Genomic DNA, 15806 nt, shown 5'->3' with positions numbered 1-15806 from the left:
AGCAGCTGATGCTGGGAAAGGCTGGGGGCGGGAGGAGAAGGGGACGACAGAGAATGAGATGGCTGGATGGCATCACCAACTCTGTGGACATGAGTTTGAGTGAACTCTGGGAGTTGGTGATGGACAGGGAGGCCTGGCGTGCTGTGATTCATGGGGTCGCGGAGAGTCGGACACGACTGAGCAACTGAACTGAACTGAACTGAATATCCCAGAGAAATATATAGAATTTCTTAAAGGGGCCAACCTATTAATCTGACCATTAATTAATAGATTGGTTGGTCATTTGCTTTTGTAAAAGAAACATATCTTCCCAGCTTTGAGAAAAGCCAACTAGAAAGTCAGATCTTACTGCCCTCCAAATGAAGATCACTGATGGGATCTGGATAGCTTGGATGCTAATCAACTCTTAGGTCCAAACAAGTCTGGGCACCAAAGTAGAAGGGACTGACTCTACATTTCATGAAGCTAGGCATTATGTTGTGTTTAATGTAGTATCCCCATCTATAAGTAGCTCTTAATAGATGCTTAGCAGATATTGGCAGAATTTATTGACTGATTTATTTACGATGGATCTTCCCTGTAGCTCAGATGGTAAAGAATCTGCCTGCAACGCAGGAGACCTGGATTAAATCCCTGGGTCAGGAAGATGCTCTGGAGAAGGGAATCCGTATTCTTGCCTGGAGAATCCCACGGAAAGAGGAGCCTGGCAGGCTACAGTTTGTGGGGTCACAAAGAGTCAGACATGACTGAGCGACTGACACTACTTATTTATGATGAGTAGTTCTTGCTCAAAACTGTTCTTAATCACATGGTCACACACTCTGAAAATAAACAAGGTGGCATTCAATACCGTTAACTCAGAAAGTTCATCATGGCTCTGAAGGTCTGGAATCACTTCTGCAGAGGACTTCACACTCTGGAGAAACTGACAACTAAACACACAAGTTACAAGTTATAAAGATAGTTGTATGCAATTAAACCTTTGCTTTAGGTTTTCAAAAACACTGTCAGAGTTTTAGTGGCAAAGATTAAGTATAAAATTAATATTTCCTGTGAGTCTGTCAGTCTCTTTATCAAGCAAGGCGTGTAGACTGTGGCTCTTGGGAGCAGAGATGTAAACGGCTCATAAAGTAATGGTGGGGATAACCAGCCAATTTGGTGGAATGGGAGCATATTTAACACTCATCCATGAAACCAACTAAAATGAACCTAATGGAAAGAAAATAGAGACAACAACTCCATCTATAGATTCTGGGACAACGACAACAAAAAGGACATGAGCAGGGAAAAAATGGTGAAACACAGGTAAACATCTGGAGCTGATTGCAATGTACCAGTGCTGCTTTTTTAATTTTAACAAATGTGCCAGGGTAATGTAAGATGTAAGTACTACAGGAAACTGAGCATGGGAATACAGGAACACTCTGTATTATCTTTTCACCTTTTCTCTAAATCTAAAAATACCCCCAAATAAAAAGTTTATTTCAGAAAAAAAAAAAAAACTCCATCAATATGAAGACTAAAGAATGCCCTAAAAACAATTGGCTAGACATCATGAAATTGGAACATACGATACTTTCTAAACTCAGTTATGATGTCTGCCTGAAGAACCAAGGAAGAAAATTCTACAGAGCTCTATTCACAATCATTAACTTGGATAAATGAGAACTATAAATGTGAGTAGGTAAATGATAAAACTAGAAACAACTCTCAGCTGCTGAATTACAGGAAAGCAGGAGATAAAGCAAGAGGACGCATCATTTTTATTTTTCTAGATGAATGACTTGGAGATGAGCCCAGGAATAGAAGGGCAACTAAAGAAAAAGCTAGCAGGACTTTAAATGCTTCTGTCCAAGGTCACTGTGCAGATAAACCCATCAAGGGAAAGGACTCTGAAGGAAGGTAAAATACAGACTTTTCTGTACAAATAAAGCCAATGAATTTAGCTGCCAGCAGACTAGTACTACAAGAAATGTTAAAGGAAGTTCTTCTTAAGTTTCTTCTTAAAAGGAAAATCATAACAGACGGGAACTTGGTTCTACTGAAAGGAATGAAGTGCTCCAGGAATGGTAACTCATTGGGTAAATATGAAATATGCTTTCTCTCTTTCTAAAATGTATTTAAAAGATAACTGTTTACAACAAAGATATAACACTACATTGTGAGATTTAGAATACATGTGAAGTAAAATGTATGGTAACAACAGTACAGAGAATAGGAAGGGGAAAACAGAAGTATACTGTTACATTGGCTCATATATTATATGTCAATTGTTACAAAATTATTTGAAGATGACTGTGATTTGTTAAAAGTGCATTATGTAGATTATAGAGCAGGCACTAAAAAGACAAAGTTGTACAGCTAAAAAGCCAACTATAGAGATAAAATGGAATACTGAAAAATACTCAAATGCAAGTCAGGAAAAGAAGAAACAAACAAGAGATGGGTAAATAGAAAACAAATAGCAAAATAGCAGATTTAAATCCAACCATAACAATGATTCTATTAAATGTAGATATTCTAAACACTCCCATTAGGAAGCAGATATTGGGGAATCTCTTGGTGCTCCAATGGATAGGACTCCTTGCTCTCACTGCCAGGGCCCTGGTTAGGGAACTAAGATCCCACAAGCTGTAGGGCACAGCCAAAAAACTCAAACAACAATAACAACAAAAAAAGACAGCAGATATTGTCAGACTGTTAAAAAAGCAAGACCCACCTATGCTGTCTATAAGAAATTCATTTTAAAGTTACAGGTTAAAAGTGAAATTATTTTGTGAATTCCTTGGTGGCCAAGTGGTTAGGACTCCATACTCTCTGGGTTTGATCCCTGGTCTGGTAACTGAGATCCCTCATGTTGTACAGCGCAGCCAAAAAAAAAAAGATTTCAAAAAAGGTAGTATCATGCAAAAACTAAAAGCTGGAGTGGTTACAGTATATTAACATCAGATAAAGACTCAAGAACAAGGAGTACCAAGAGATAAAGAGGGACATTTCATATATTCTCTGAATAAGAAAGAGGAAAGGGCAAAGAATAGACAAGATATGTTTCTGAAGAAAAAGAGCAAGGAAACTATGTGGAAAAATATGAAAATATATTCAACATTATTAGTAAATAGATTGACAAAAATTGGGGCAATACTAAGTTAGTGAGGGAGCAGACAGAATGGAAACATCTATACCAGTGAGAATATAAATCAGTACAGCCACTTTGGAAAAAGTTTTGCATAATCTGGTAAAGTTGAATGTGCACGTCATATCACTTTGCAATTCCATGGCTGGTTATGTATCCTAGAGAAATGTGAGCACTAGAAATTATGTCCAAGAAGGTTCATAGAGGCATTATTTGAATTGCAACATTCTGAAAACAACCCAGATGTTGAATCTGGACTAGAAGGATAAATTTTATATTCATAAAACAATATACTATATAGCAATGAGAACAAGTAAATTGCAACTCTAACATAATTATGAATGAGTCTCAAAAATTTTATGGAGTAAAACAAGTCAATCATCACAGAAGAACCATGCAGTATGCTTCCACTTATTTGAATTTATAGAACAGGCAAAATTAAGTATGCTTAAAGATACATATGTAGCTGCTGAAACCATTCAGAGTAGAAGGAACAATTAACACAAATTTCAGGATTGTTGGTGGTTTCATCACTAAGCTGTGTCTGACTCTTGCAATCCAATGGACAGTGGAGCCTGGCAGGCTTTTCCAGGCAAGAATACTGGAGTGGGTTGCCTTTTCCTTCTCCAGGGGATCTTCCCAACCCAGGGATTAAACCTGGGTCTCCTGCAGTGCAGGCAGAACTGAGCAACAGAGAAGGACTGGAGGGACAAGGATATAATCAGAACTGGGAAGGCAGGCACACACTAGCCTTCCAAGGACTTGATAATATTCAATTTCTTAACTTTCGTGGTAGGTTCATTGGTTTCTTTAATTTTCCTTTAAGTCATCCATTCTGTTCCGTCGCTCAGTCGTGTCCGACTCTATGCGACCCCGTGGACTGTAGCCTACCAGGCTTCTCCGTCCATGGGATTCTCCAGGCAAGAATACTGGAGTGGGTTACCGTTTCCTTCTCCAGGGGATCTTCCCGACCCAGGGATTGAACCCGGGTCTCCCGCATTGGAGGCAGATGCTTTAACCTCTTATTTAAGGGCATCCTAGTTTGCAATTTTAAAAGAGAGGCAAAAGATTCAAGCTTCTCTCAGGGACCAAAAAACAATAACAAAACAAGCAAAAAAGGCAGAAGAGAAATAAAAAGCTTCACAAAAAAGGAAATGACAGAGTTGAGAAAAGGTCCTAGATACAATGACTGTCTCCTAGTTTATTTTTCAAAAAATTAAGAAGACCATCTCCACTGTTTAACAATTTACTAAATAGTATATCCAAATAAAGAAAAATGCAACTACTTCTGTGAAAACACCTTCAAAACTATATCTCTTGAGAATCTTAGAATTAGATAGAAGCATTTAAGACCTTTTGTATTAATATTTATTTTTAGAAGAGCATTTACTAATTACAAAGTGAAAACAACAAAATGTCCTCTTACGGTTGAACATTTTTGAAGAGTTTGGTGAGTGAAAAATAAGCCCTCCAAAATGTTAAAGAGCTACAGAAAACAAATATTTAAAATTAGCCATTTCTTCATGAAATTTCAGAACCCTGGAAACAAAGAGAAAATCCTAAATGCCTCCAGAATGGGAAGAAGTAATAAAAAGATTAAGAGTCAGAAAGACATGGAACTTCAACAGCAATGCTGCTGCTAAGTCACTTCAGTCGTGTCCGACTCTGTGTGACCCCATAGACGGAAGCCCACCAGGCTCTCCCGTCCCTGGGATTCTCCAGGCAAGAACACTGGAGTGGGTTGCCATTTCCTTCTCCAATGTGTGAAAGTGGAAAGTGAAAAGTGAAAGTGAAGTCACTCAGTCGTGTCCGACCCTTAGCGACCCCATGGACTGCAGCCTACCAGGCTCCTCCATCCATGGGATTTTCTAGGCAATAGTACTGGAGTGGCTTGCCATTGCCTTCTCCGTCAACAGCAATACTGGAAGTTATTAGAAAATGCAGCAATGTCTCTATAATTTGGAATTAAAATGATTTCCAACCTGGAATTCCATACCAAGCTAAACTACCAAACAAGCATGAGAAACTATATATAAATATTCAGATATATGCATTAAGTGGAAGCTTAAAACATGCGTTTCTTATGCAGTCTTTCCCAGGGATCTGTGGGGGAGTATTTCAAAGTGAGTGAATAAGCCAAGAAAAGGATGACGACAGATCCAGGAAACACAGGAGAGAGGCAATAGGAATCCTCAGGATGACCTGAAGAACAATCCTAGGATCCTAGGGTAACTTCAGGACAAAGAGTTCATATTGAAGCAGGTCAGAGACTTCATGACAGCCTCTTTTAAGAAAATGAAAACAGTGGGCTATATTACAAGTTTGAATGATTGGAGAAGAGATTTAAACATTTGGGAGAATATGAAGATGAACTGGTGCTAAATATGTTTTAAAAACTAAGCAAATGGCTATTTTTTTAAAAAAGGAAAATAACAGGTATTGGTGAGGAGATGGAGAAACTGAAATACATACATATATATCAGTTCAGTTCAGTTCAGTTCAGTTCAGTTCAGTCGCTCAGTCGTGTCCGACTCTCCGCGACCCCATGAATCGCAGCACGGCAGGCCTCCCTGTCCATCACCAACTCCCGGAGTTCACTCAAACTCATGTCCATCGAGTCGGTGATGCCATCCAGCCATCTCATTCTCTGTCGACCCCGTCTCCTCCCACCCTCAATCCCTCCCAGCATCAGAGTCTTTTCCAAAAGTGAGTCAACTCGTCGCATGAGGTGGCCAAAGTATTGGAGTTTCAGCTTTAGCATCAGTCCTTCCAATGAACACCCAGGACTGATCTCCTTTAGGATGGCCTGGTTGGATCTCCTTGCAGTCCACGTGACTCTCAAGATATACACATGTACAATTATATATCTCAATCATAAAAATGATTGAAGTACTGAGACATGCTACAAGATGAATGAACCTCAAAACACTGTGCTAAGTAAAGTCAGATACAAAAGATATTATACGTTTCCATTTACATAAAATATCCAAGAGAGTAAATCTATAGCAACAGAAAGATAACTGGTAGCTCTCAGGAAACAGGGTGTACTGCGGAGACAAAGAATGACTGCTTCATGGGTACAGAGTTCTCTTTTGGAATAATGAAATGTTTTGGAATTAGTGGAGGTAATTGCACAAAATTGTTCATGTACTAAATGCTACTGGATTGTGCACTTTAAAATAGTTTATGTGTGAATTAAAAAAAAATAAGCAAACATACTGATAAAACAATTATCACTCCCTCCAAAAACTGGAAGTTGTACAGGGAGAGAAAATAAATTGCTTACTACAAGGCTCCACCTTTATGAAGTCATGATAACATAGATATTAATGTGAAAATAGTGACTGAACCAAAACTGTACTGTAACTATTGTGAGAGGGAGGCTAGATGGGAAGGGGGCTGTCAAAGCAATGGAATGAAAGAAAGACTCATCCTTCTTCGTAAGAATGAGACACATGGGCAAAGACTTAATCAGAATATAAAATGAGGGGAAAATTGCTAAAATACATCCAGATTCGTAGATACTAAGCATTCATTCCACTTACTTGGGAAAAAATTTGGCGTGTTCTTCTAATGGGTCATCACCTTCCTGCCACTCATGCAAATATCCTCTACAGGAAAAACACTGGACAATGTCTGATTTACCTAGAATTAAGGAAATTCAATCAGTGCCACAGGCCAATGTATTTGTCAAGTGATATAGATAATAACCATATTAGCAAAACCCAACTTACATTTTCTATCATATTTTGTGACAAAGTCACAACTTTGTGTCACCAGTGAGGAAATATTCTAACTAGGGCTCTTCTCCCACCAGTGGGGTCATGAGCAAGTACCACTGAATGTTCCTATGTACCATGCACACTGATCAAACCCTGCTGTCTTCATTCAATGGGGCAAGAGATTTGCAAATCAGAATGTGGAATTGAAGCTCCACGAAGGAGGAGATTTTTGCCTGTTTTGCTCCCCAATGAATCTCATGGACCTAGAACAGTGATTAGCACTTATTATGCACTTAATAAGTTATCTGTTCAATGAATAAATCAGAAAGAATATATTTGGAGCTCAGGAAAATATATGTGAGCAAATATAGCCACTCTCATGTAAGTAAGATCGTAATCAGACACCTCTTACTATAGGTTTATTCCACTAGAAACAGGATCAAGTCTTCGTGTGAGACTCTATTTTTTGGAAGGAAATTAGCATTTGGATCTACCAAAGCACTGAACTAGAAACATCCTAGTTTCTAAGAGGGCTTCCGTGGTAGCTCAGGTAATAAAGAATCTGCCTGCAATGCATTAGACCCTGGTTCGATTCCTGGGTCGGGAAGATCCACTGGAGAAGGGACAGGCTACCCACTCCAGTAGTCCTGGGCTTTCCTGGTGGCTCAGCTGGGAATCTGCTCAGTAAAGAATCCACCTGCAATGTGGGAGACCAGGGTTCGGTTCCTGGGTTGAGAAGATGAAGATCCCCTGGAGAAGGGAACAGCTACCCACTCCAATAAGATGATGGAACATTCCTCATCTTCCTTCTCCTCTTGGACTCCTGCTGTTATTATAAAGCCAGAGTAGAGGAAAATCTCCCTTTGTGTCTGCACCGAAATAGGAGGTCCTAGAGCTTGCAAGATCCTAAAAGAGTGAGATGACTAGGACTGTGGGTGAGGAGGAGGTTCAAAAGGAAGAGGGTGAGGACACTACTAGACAGAAGGCCCTTGAGCAAGGCTGCCAAGGGGAAGAGAGAACGGAGACAGAAAGAAGAAAGGGGGAACACTAACTTTCCAAGTGCTTGCGATACGACGCACTAAGAGTGTTTGTACCGATGGAACGTGTCTGTTAGTTCAAGTGAACACTGCACTCCCCTGCTCTGTACTACTCTGCGGTGTCCATGACTTGACCCCACAGCAGAAGCTCCCCCATGGACCTTCACTGTAACTGAGGATGTGCGTTTGGTCTGGAGAAGGTCAGCAAGGTCCCCAGAAAGGATACAATATCGTTTCAATTTTCTGTACCTCAGGCAGAGGAGAGGTTGAGGGGAACCCCTCCCTGTCTTTGCACATGACAAAGTGGAACTCCTGACGACCAGGAGCTAAAGAGAGAATACTATGAACCGATGGCAGATTCTCCATGCTGAGGAATTATATAAAAAGGAATCTCCTTACTTTCTCTTCCAAGGGAGTGTGGCAAAGACCCTCTATCCAGGGGAATTCTCCGCTGGTCCAGTGGCTAAGACTGCGTGCTCCCAATGCAAAGGGCCTGGTCAAGGACCTAGTTCCCACATGCCTCAACTGAAGAGCTCCTGTGCTGCAGCTAAAGACACTACATGCCGCAACGAAGAGCCAAGATCTCACAGTCAAATAAATATATGTTTTTTAAAAGACCGCTAGCCACACTCTTAGTTATCTCTCAATCTTCCTTAGTAACAGAAACTCCAATTTTCAGCTGGGCACATTGCTACCTGGAAGAAAAAAAAAATTGAATGTCCCAGCTCCTCTGCTACGTAGGTATGGACATTGGTTCAAGAACAAGGGACTCAGAGTCATGTGACAGTTTCCGGAGGGGTGGGGGTAGACAGTAAAGTGTACCAAGGCATGATAATTATTCCCAACAGAATACTTGTATTTGTTGTTAGCCCAGACCTTAAGTTTTCAAGGCTGGGGCTTTACTACCTAAAGGAGGTGTGGAGAACTGGGAGAGGATTTATGATACATAAAGGAAAAAGAATATGTGAGGAATAATGAGAAGTAGGGACTGCTGAGCCTCGTTAAATACAAGCCCAGAATCATGAAGTGCATGTGGGGTTTCAGTGGGCAGCAAGGCAAGAACTTGGGGCAAACTGCTGACTCACCTGTGTAGAAAAGACCTGCTTTGACCAGAGCTGCTGCTCCCACTGGGGACAACGGGCGCCAGTACTTGAAAGACTGCAGGCGGAGTTCCTCATTAACAAAGATGCTGCCATTGCAACAGACTTGAATAAAAGACATACGGTGAGACTAGCAAGCTTTAATATTACTACTATCAGTATTTGAGTTATCCTTTTGTGTTTACAGATAGAACAGTATGTTTGAGTTTGTTTCAATACCATTGAAGGAGGGGGTTAGAAAAGGAGAAACAAAACCAGACTGACCACGTGTTAAATTGTTGAAATAGAATGGTGGATACATGGTGGGGATTTGCTATGGTCTTATTTCTGTATACATTCATCTTTTTATAATAAAATATTTTCAAATTATCTTTTCATTGTAGAGCATCAGAATAAAGCAAGAGTAACCTAGAGCAGCTTCCCTTCCTCCCCAAGTTAGTATCAAGACTTGAGAAAGGCAAATCTTGCTTGAAGCCCCCTAAAAAGGAGGCAGATTGATTTCTTGCCCTTTGGGTGTCAGCTCTACGGGGGTGGTCTCCATTAGACTTTCCACACTGGTCCTAGAGTTTGGTTCCTGTCTTCTGCACCCCTTGAGGATTTGAAAACCAACTTATGTGTATTAAATATGGTAACAAAAGTAGATACTGCAAAATTCCTTAAGATGAAAGCTTGTTTCAGTATCACATTTAATCCCAGGATTCCGGCCCTCACTTCATTTTTAATTGGAATATGACTTAACGTACTGGAAACACCTCAGTCTTTTCCTCCAGTGTGTCTCCTTTACTCTTACACTACTGTCACATTCATAATACTTGTGATACTTTCCCCACTCAGCAATTCTCTGCACCACCAGCTGCGTGTCCTACAATTTACTCTGATACTAGCTACTTAGTAGCACCAGATCCTACAGATTAAAGGCTCAATCCCAGAAGACTGCTCCCACTCCACTTCATTCGACGGAGTGGCTTCCAGAACCCAGGGAAACACTTACATTTGTTTAGCAAAGGACATGATCAAGGGTACAGATGAGCTGGGGGCTTTCTAGGTGGTGCTACTAGTAAAGAACCCGCCTGTCAATGCAGGAGACATCAGAGATGCAGGTTTGATCCTTGGGTCGGGAAGATCCCCTAGAGGAGGGCATGGCAACCCACCCCAGTATTCTTGCCTGGAGAATCTCATGGACAGAGGAGCCTGGTGGGCTACAGGCCATAGTGTGGCAGAGTCGGACATGACTGAAGCGACTTGGCATGCACACACACCCAGAGGAACTGGCTCACAGACTGAGATCTGGGAGCTTCGCTCCCCACGGATTAGGGATGTGTCACATTTACAGTGTGGTTGTGTTCACACACCCAAAGGCTCCTGGATCCACAAACTATTGGGATTCTTATGGAGGCGTCCTCACACAGGCATGATCAATCATTAACTCAATTTATATCCCCTCTCCCCGCTATGAAGAAAAGGGGGTAGGGCCGAAAATTCCAAGCTTCTAATCATAACTTGTTCCTTCCGGTGACCAACCCCCAACCAAGAGACCACCCAGAGTCACCACATTAGAAACCAAAAGTGCTCTGAGTGCTCTTATCACTTAGGAGTTTACAAGGGTTTTAGGAGCCCTGTATCAGGGACAGGGCCAAAGACCAATATTAGAACAAGATCATGCTCCTCATGATCCTATCATTTAGGAAATTACATGGGTTTTCTGTGAAAAAGTTGGCTTAAAACTCAACATTCAGAAAACTAAGATCATGGCATCCACTTCATGGCAAATAGATGGGGAAACAATGGAAACAGTGACAGACTTTATTTTGGGGGGTTCCAAAAATCACTGCAGATGGTGACTGCAGCCATGAAATTAAAAGACGCTTGATTCTGGGAAGAAAATTATGACCGACCTAGACAGCATATTCAAAACCAGAGACATTACTTTGACAACAAAGGTCCATCTAGTCAAAGCTATGGTTTTTCCAGTAGTCATGTACGGATATGAGAGTTAGACTATAGAGAGAGCTGAACGCCAAAGAAATGATGCTTTTGAACTGTGGTGTTGGAGAAGACTCTTGAGAGTCCCTTAGACCACAAGGAGATCCAACTAGTCCATCCTAAAGGAGATCAGTCCTGAATATTCATTGGAAGGACTGATGTTGAAGCTGAAACTCCAATACTTTGGCCACTTTTTGAAGAACTGACTTATTTGAAAAGACCCTGATGCTGGGAAAGATTGAAGGTGGGAGAAGGGGAAGACAGAAAATGAGATGGTTGGATGGCATCACCAACTCAGTGGACATGAGTTTTAGTAAACTCTGGAAGTTGGTGATGGACAGGGAGGCCTGGCATGCTGCAGTCCCTGGGGTCGCAAAGAGTCGGACATGACTGAGTGACTGAACTGAACTGAACTGAGGAGCTCTGTGCCAGGATTTGGGGGCAGAGATCAACATTTATTTTCTATTACTTCACATTTAATTTCTTAATAGACACTGATCCATTTAAGAATGTTTTCAAAACCATTTTATCCAGAATCCTTAATTGTTTTAAGGGTAATTCAATTAAGGACCCAACCCTGATATATTTCCCTATGTTCATTTATGTTAAAAAAAATTAAGTCACCCCAGGAGACCAAAAAACTCTAATGAAATGGTTTTTTTAAAAATTACCATGGCACCATAAAATGAGGAGAAAAGTGGAAAGATTAGGGAAAAAAAGCAAAAGAAATAAACCAACAAAGCTTTTCTAGATATGTCTGAGTCTTTACCTGATGCCACAGATAAATCTCTCTTGACCCAGGAATTCAGAAAATGTTCTCCCTGAAGAAAAAGAAAACTCAAGCTATTATATAAACTACTGTGCAGAAAATAAATAAGCCACAAGTGTCTAACACACATGTCCAATATTCTATAGTGAATATATCCAATAAAAATTCTACATATATAGGATATATTCACTATATATATATATTACATTTATAGATATGATATACCTATATATCAGGGGACATATCCAATATTCTACAGTGACTATAAATGGAGGATAACCTTTAACAATTGTGAATCACTGTGTTGTATAATATTTTAGTTTCACGCGTACATCAACTATACCTCAATTAAAAAAAATTCAAGTTACTGATTTGAAGTATAAAACTATCTATGAACAAAAATTAAAAGAACTCCCTCCTCCACCCCCCGCCTGTAAATTAAGAGCTTCACTGAATTGAATGGCAGAGTTGTTAGAGAATTATTCCTTTATTATTTCTATTCATTTTGACATTTTTTACACAGTGTACTGGGAAAAGAAAACCTGTGGATGTTTATACTCAACAAGAAGCCTTTTCTGGGTCAGTGTTTCCAGATATCCAACTCAAAAGCTAAGTAATAAGATATCACAGAGGTCGTCTGACTAATGAGGAAGGTATGAGATACAAGAAGGAAACTGGATTCAGAAGGATGGTTAAGTGTTGAGTAACCGATTCTTCTCTGAAGATTGCACCCAGATTTCTCTCTGAAGAAACACTTCTGCCCCTGCAGGGTTCTCGTCTGAGTCATGTTAGCCAATAAATCCAGCCCCCTGCCCTTTTTTTTTTTGGCATAAACCTATGTAAGATGGGTTTTCCCAACACCTGCCTCTAGGGAAGTCATACCGATAGAGCATAGCGTAACCATCTCTGAGGCTTACTGTGGGTAGCATCCTGTGGTCTGAATGTCTCATGAGGACACTGGATGCTGGAGGAACTGACCTCAGTCAAAGAGGAGAGAACTCCCAGGAAGGCAGACCATTCTAAGGACTCTAGCTGACCAAAAGAACATGTTTTTCTTCCCCCTGCCCAATGAGAGGTAGGGGAATGGAATAAAGGAAGAAGAAAGAAGGAGAGGCCATGACGAAAGAAGGATGTACTCTCCTCATTCTAATTAATTTAGAAAATTTTTATAAATTACTATGATGCCAAATAGATAACTAATGAGAACCTACTGTACAGCTCAGGGGACTCTACTCAATGTTCCTTGGTGACCTAAATGGGAAGGAAATACAAAACAGAGGGGTTATATGCACAGTGCTTCCCACATGGTACTAGCGGCGAAGACCCACCTGCCAGTGCAGGAGATGTTAGAGACGTGGGCTCAGTCCCTGGCTCAGGAAGATCCTCTGGAGAAGGAAATGGCAACCCACTCCAGTATTCCTGCTTGGAGAATCCCATGAATAGAGAAGCCTGACGGGCTACAGTCCATAGGGTCGCAAAGAGTTGTACACGACTAAGCAACCTAGCTCACAGCATATGTACACATACACTGACTCACTTTGCTGTACAGCAGAAATGAACACGACATTGCAAAGCAAGTACACTCCAATAAAAATTAATTAAGAAGAAGAATAAATTACCGTGACATCAACAAATCCCTCGTAGCTTTGAATATACTGGGTAATTTCCTCTAAGGATTTCTTACTTTGAAGAAATTCACATCTATAATTAACAAACAAAATTAAAGTTTACCCTGATACTGTGATAGAGATATTCTGTATCTTTATAACTGCAGTGACACAAAAAACATTCGTTAAAACTTATTGCACTGTGTACTTTAAATTGCTCAATTCTTTTTTACTTTGATAAAACTGTCAAAAAATTTACCCCAAAACTTACAACAGTTATCTTTATTATCATATAATTACTATTTCCATTAATGATAACATGTCTAATAATGCAAAACCAAATCTTCAGATTATCTTTTATCCTGAAACAAAACATAATACAATCAAAGAGATGGATTTATAACAATATATGGATTGGAATTGTTTTTGTTAAGTTAAACTACAGTGATGAACTATTTCCTATGCTTACATAAAAGTTACTGGCAGTAAAGGTAACAAATGATAATAAATTTCATCTATTGAAAAACATATATATTACTCCTTAGAAATATACAATGGAAATTAATAGATAGAATTTTTTAAGAAAAACATATTGAATACACTTAAAAAACATATTCCTTTCCACAAAACAGAAGCAATTTTCAGTTAACTTTTTAAAAATCTCTGTCTTACAAATTTACGCTTCCTTTCTAGTGATGTCAGAGTAACAAGAGGGCTGAGAGTCAAGAGGCTAGAGTGTTAGCTCCACTTCTGCCACTCACGGGGAAGAGATAAACGTTATTTTTTCTGTCACACCACCTCCCCTGCCCAAAGCAGTCAGTCTCACCACTGTTCTCTTGAACAGACGTGAGAAAGTGAGCTCCATTAGATGAGTCATACATTGCTCGAGGGCCACCACTCTGGGCCACTGAGGTCCCCAGTTTGTAGGTGTACAGATCCTTCCAAGGAGGGCCCCAAATCCCCACACAACTCAGATCCACACACAACCTGAATCTGCACACAATCCACGTAGCACAGGAGGGAAGGGGCCTCCCCACAGGCTTAGAGAGGGTTGAGAAGGAGCTCAACACATACTGCTTCTTTTAAAAAGACAATAAAAATCATTTTATTTATTTACAATGATTTAGTACACTGAGTGGGCTTTCCTGGTAGCTCAGAGGGTAAAGAATCGGCCTGCAGTGTGGGAGACCTGGGTTCAATCCCTGGGTTGGGAAGCTCCCCTGGAGAATGGAATGGCAACCCACTCCAGTATTCTTGCCTGGGAAATCCCATGGACAGTGGAGCCTGGCAGGCTACAGTTGATGGGGTCGAAAAGAGTTGGGCAGGACTGATCGACTGACACACACACAGTACATGAGTACTAACATTTTAAATTGTAGGAATATACTCAGACATTGTGTCCATAGTTAATAAAAGCAGCAACAAAGCAAAGATTGACGCCCAGAGACTTCCTGATGGTCCCGTGGTTAAGAATCCACCTTGCAATGCAGAGGACACAGGTTCCATCCCTGGTCGGGGAACTAAGATCTCATATGCTGCAGAGCAACAAAGCCCAAGCACCTCAACTACTGAGCCCATGCGCCAAAACTAGAGAGTCCATGGGCAAGGGAAAGATCCCGAATGACGTAACAAAGATAACATGTGCCACAGCTAAGACCCGAAGCAGCCGATAAGTAAACATATATTTTAAAAATGATGCCCAAACAGTTAAGGTTAGGGCACAATCAACAAGAAATTGGAGGAGTCTTAGTTCTAATTCCAGCTCTGAAATACACTGGCTAACCATATACTCATGATGACAAACAGGTGAAAGGTGAAATGGTCATATAATACATGGTAGTTTTCACAAGGCATTTGCTCCATATACTCTGTCTATAATCCTTACAACAGCCAACCAGCTATGGATTATCATTTCTTTTTTTACAAACGAGATGCAGAGGTTCAATAACATGGCTAGGGTCTGGGTGTTGGGAAGCAGCTTTGTGCACCTCCGAGCCTCTGTGCTCTGCCCTCCCCTTTGTAGCAGCAGACCTTCGCTCGGGACCTGAGCACGGGACTCACATCTTCCCCTACATTTCTCACCCTTCCCTAGGCTGTACATCAGAGAAGGTGTATGAGGGCCACCTGACACAGAATGTGTAGCTCTGGCGGGTGCTAGACCATCGCATGCGGGTCTGTGTGAATGGTGGTGCTGGGAGCCGTCCGGTGTATAGCCCAGGGACACTGAACATCGTGGCCCTAAGGATAAATGAAGCACTGGCTGAGGCCAGAGCTGAGACAGGTGCCCAAGAGCCAGGCCTGATGTTCACTTGGTACATACCCACGCGGTGCGCTGCCAACGCTAAGTATGATTGGCTGGGTGTCTGTTTTTGATTGGTCAACAAACCAGAATGACTTTCAAAGTATTTAACCATCTGGGGGTGCTCCCTGGTGGTCCAGTGGTTAAGATTCTCTG

General features: G+C 40.9%; 1 protein-coding gene across 1 annotated transcript in view; it reads right to left on the bottom strand.

The window, feature by feature from the left end:
• Positions 1–15806, bottom strand: part of NAIP (NLR family apoptosis inhibitory protein) — a 43573-nt gene that overhangs the window by 18049 nt on the left and 9718 nt on the right. Inside the window, 5 exon segments of the mRNA XM_088827744.1 lie at positions 851–932; positions 6679–6778; positions 8978–9097; positions 11745–11796; positions 13364–13445. Of these exon segments, the coding sequence (XP_088683870.1) occupies positions 851–932; positions 6679–6778; positions 8978–9097; positions 11745–11796; positions 13364–13445 (436 nt within the window).

The sequence above is a fragment of the Moschus berezovskii genome, chromosome 18 (genome assembly GCF_049115385.1).
Source record: "Moschus berezovskii isolate FMDL1 chromosome 18, NW_MosBer_1.0, whole genome shotgun sequence".
Taxonomy (NCBI): domain Eukaryota; kingdom Metazoa; phylum Chordata; class Mammalia; order Artiodactyla; family Moschidae; genus Moschus; species Moschus berezovskii.
Note: the sequence above shows the minus strand (reverse complement) of the source record. Positions and strands in the feature narration are given on the sequence as shown.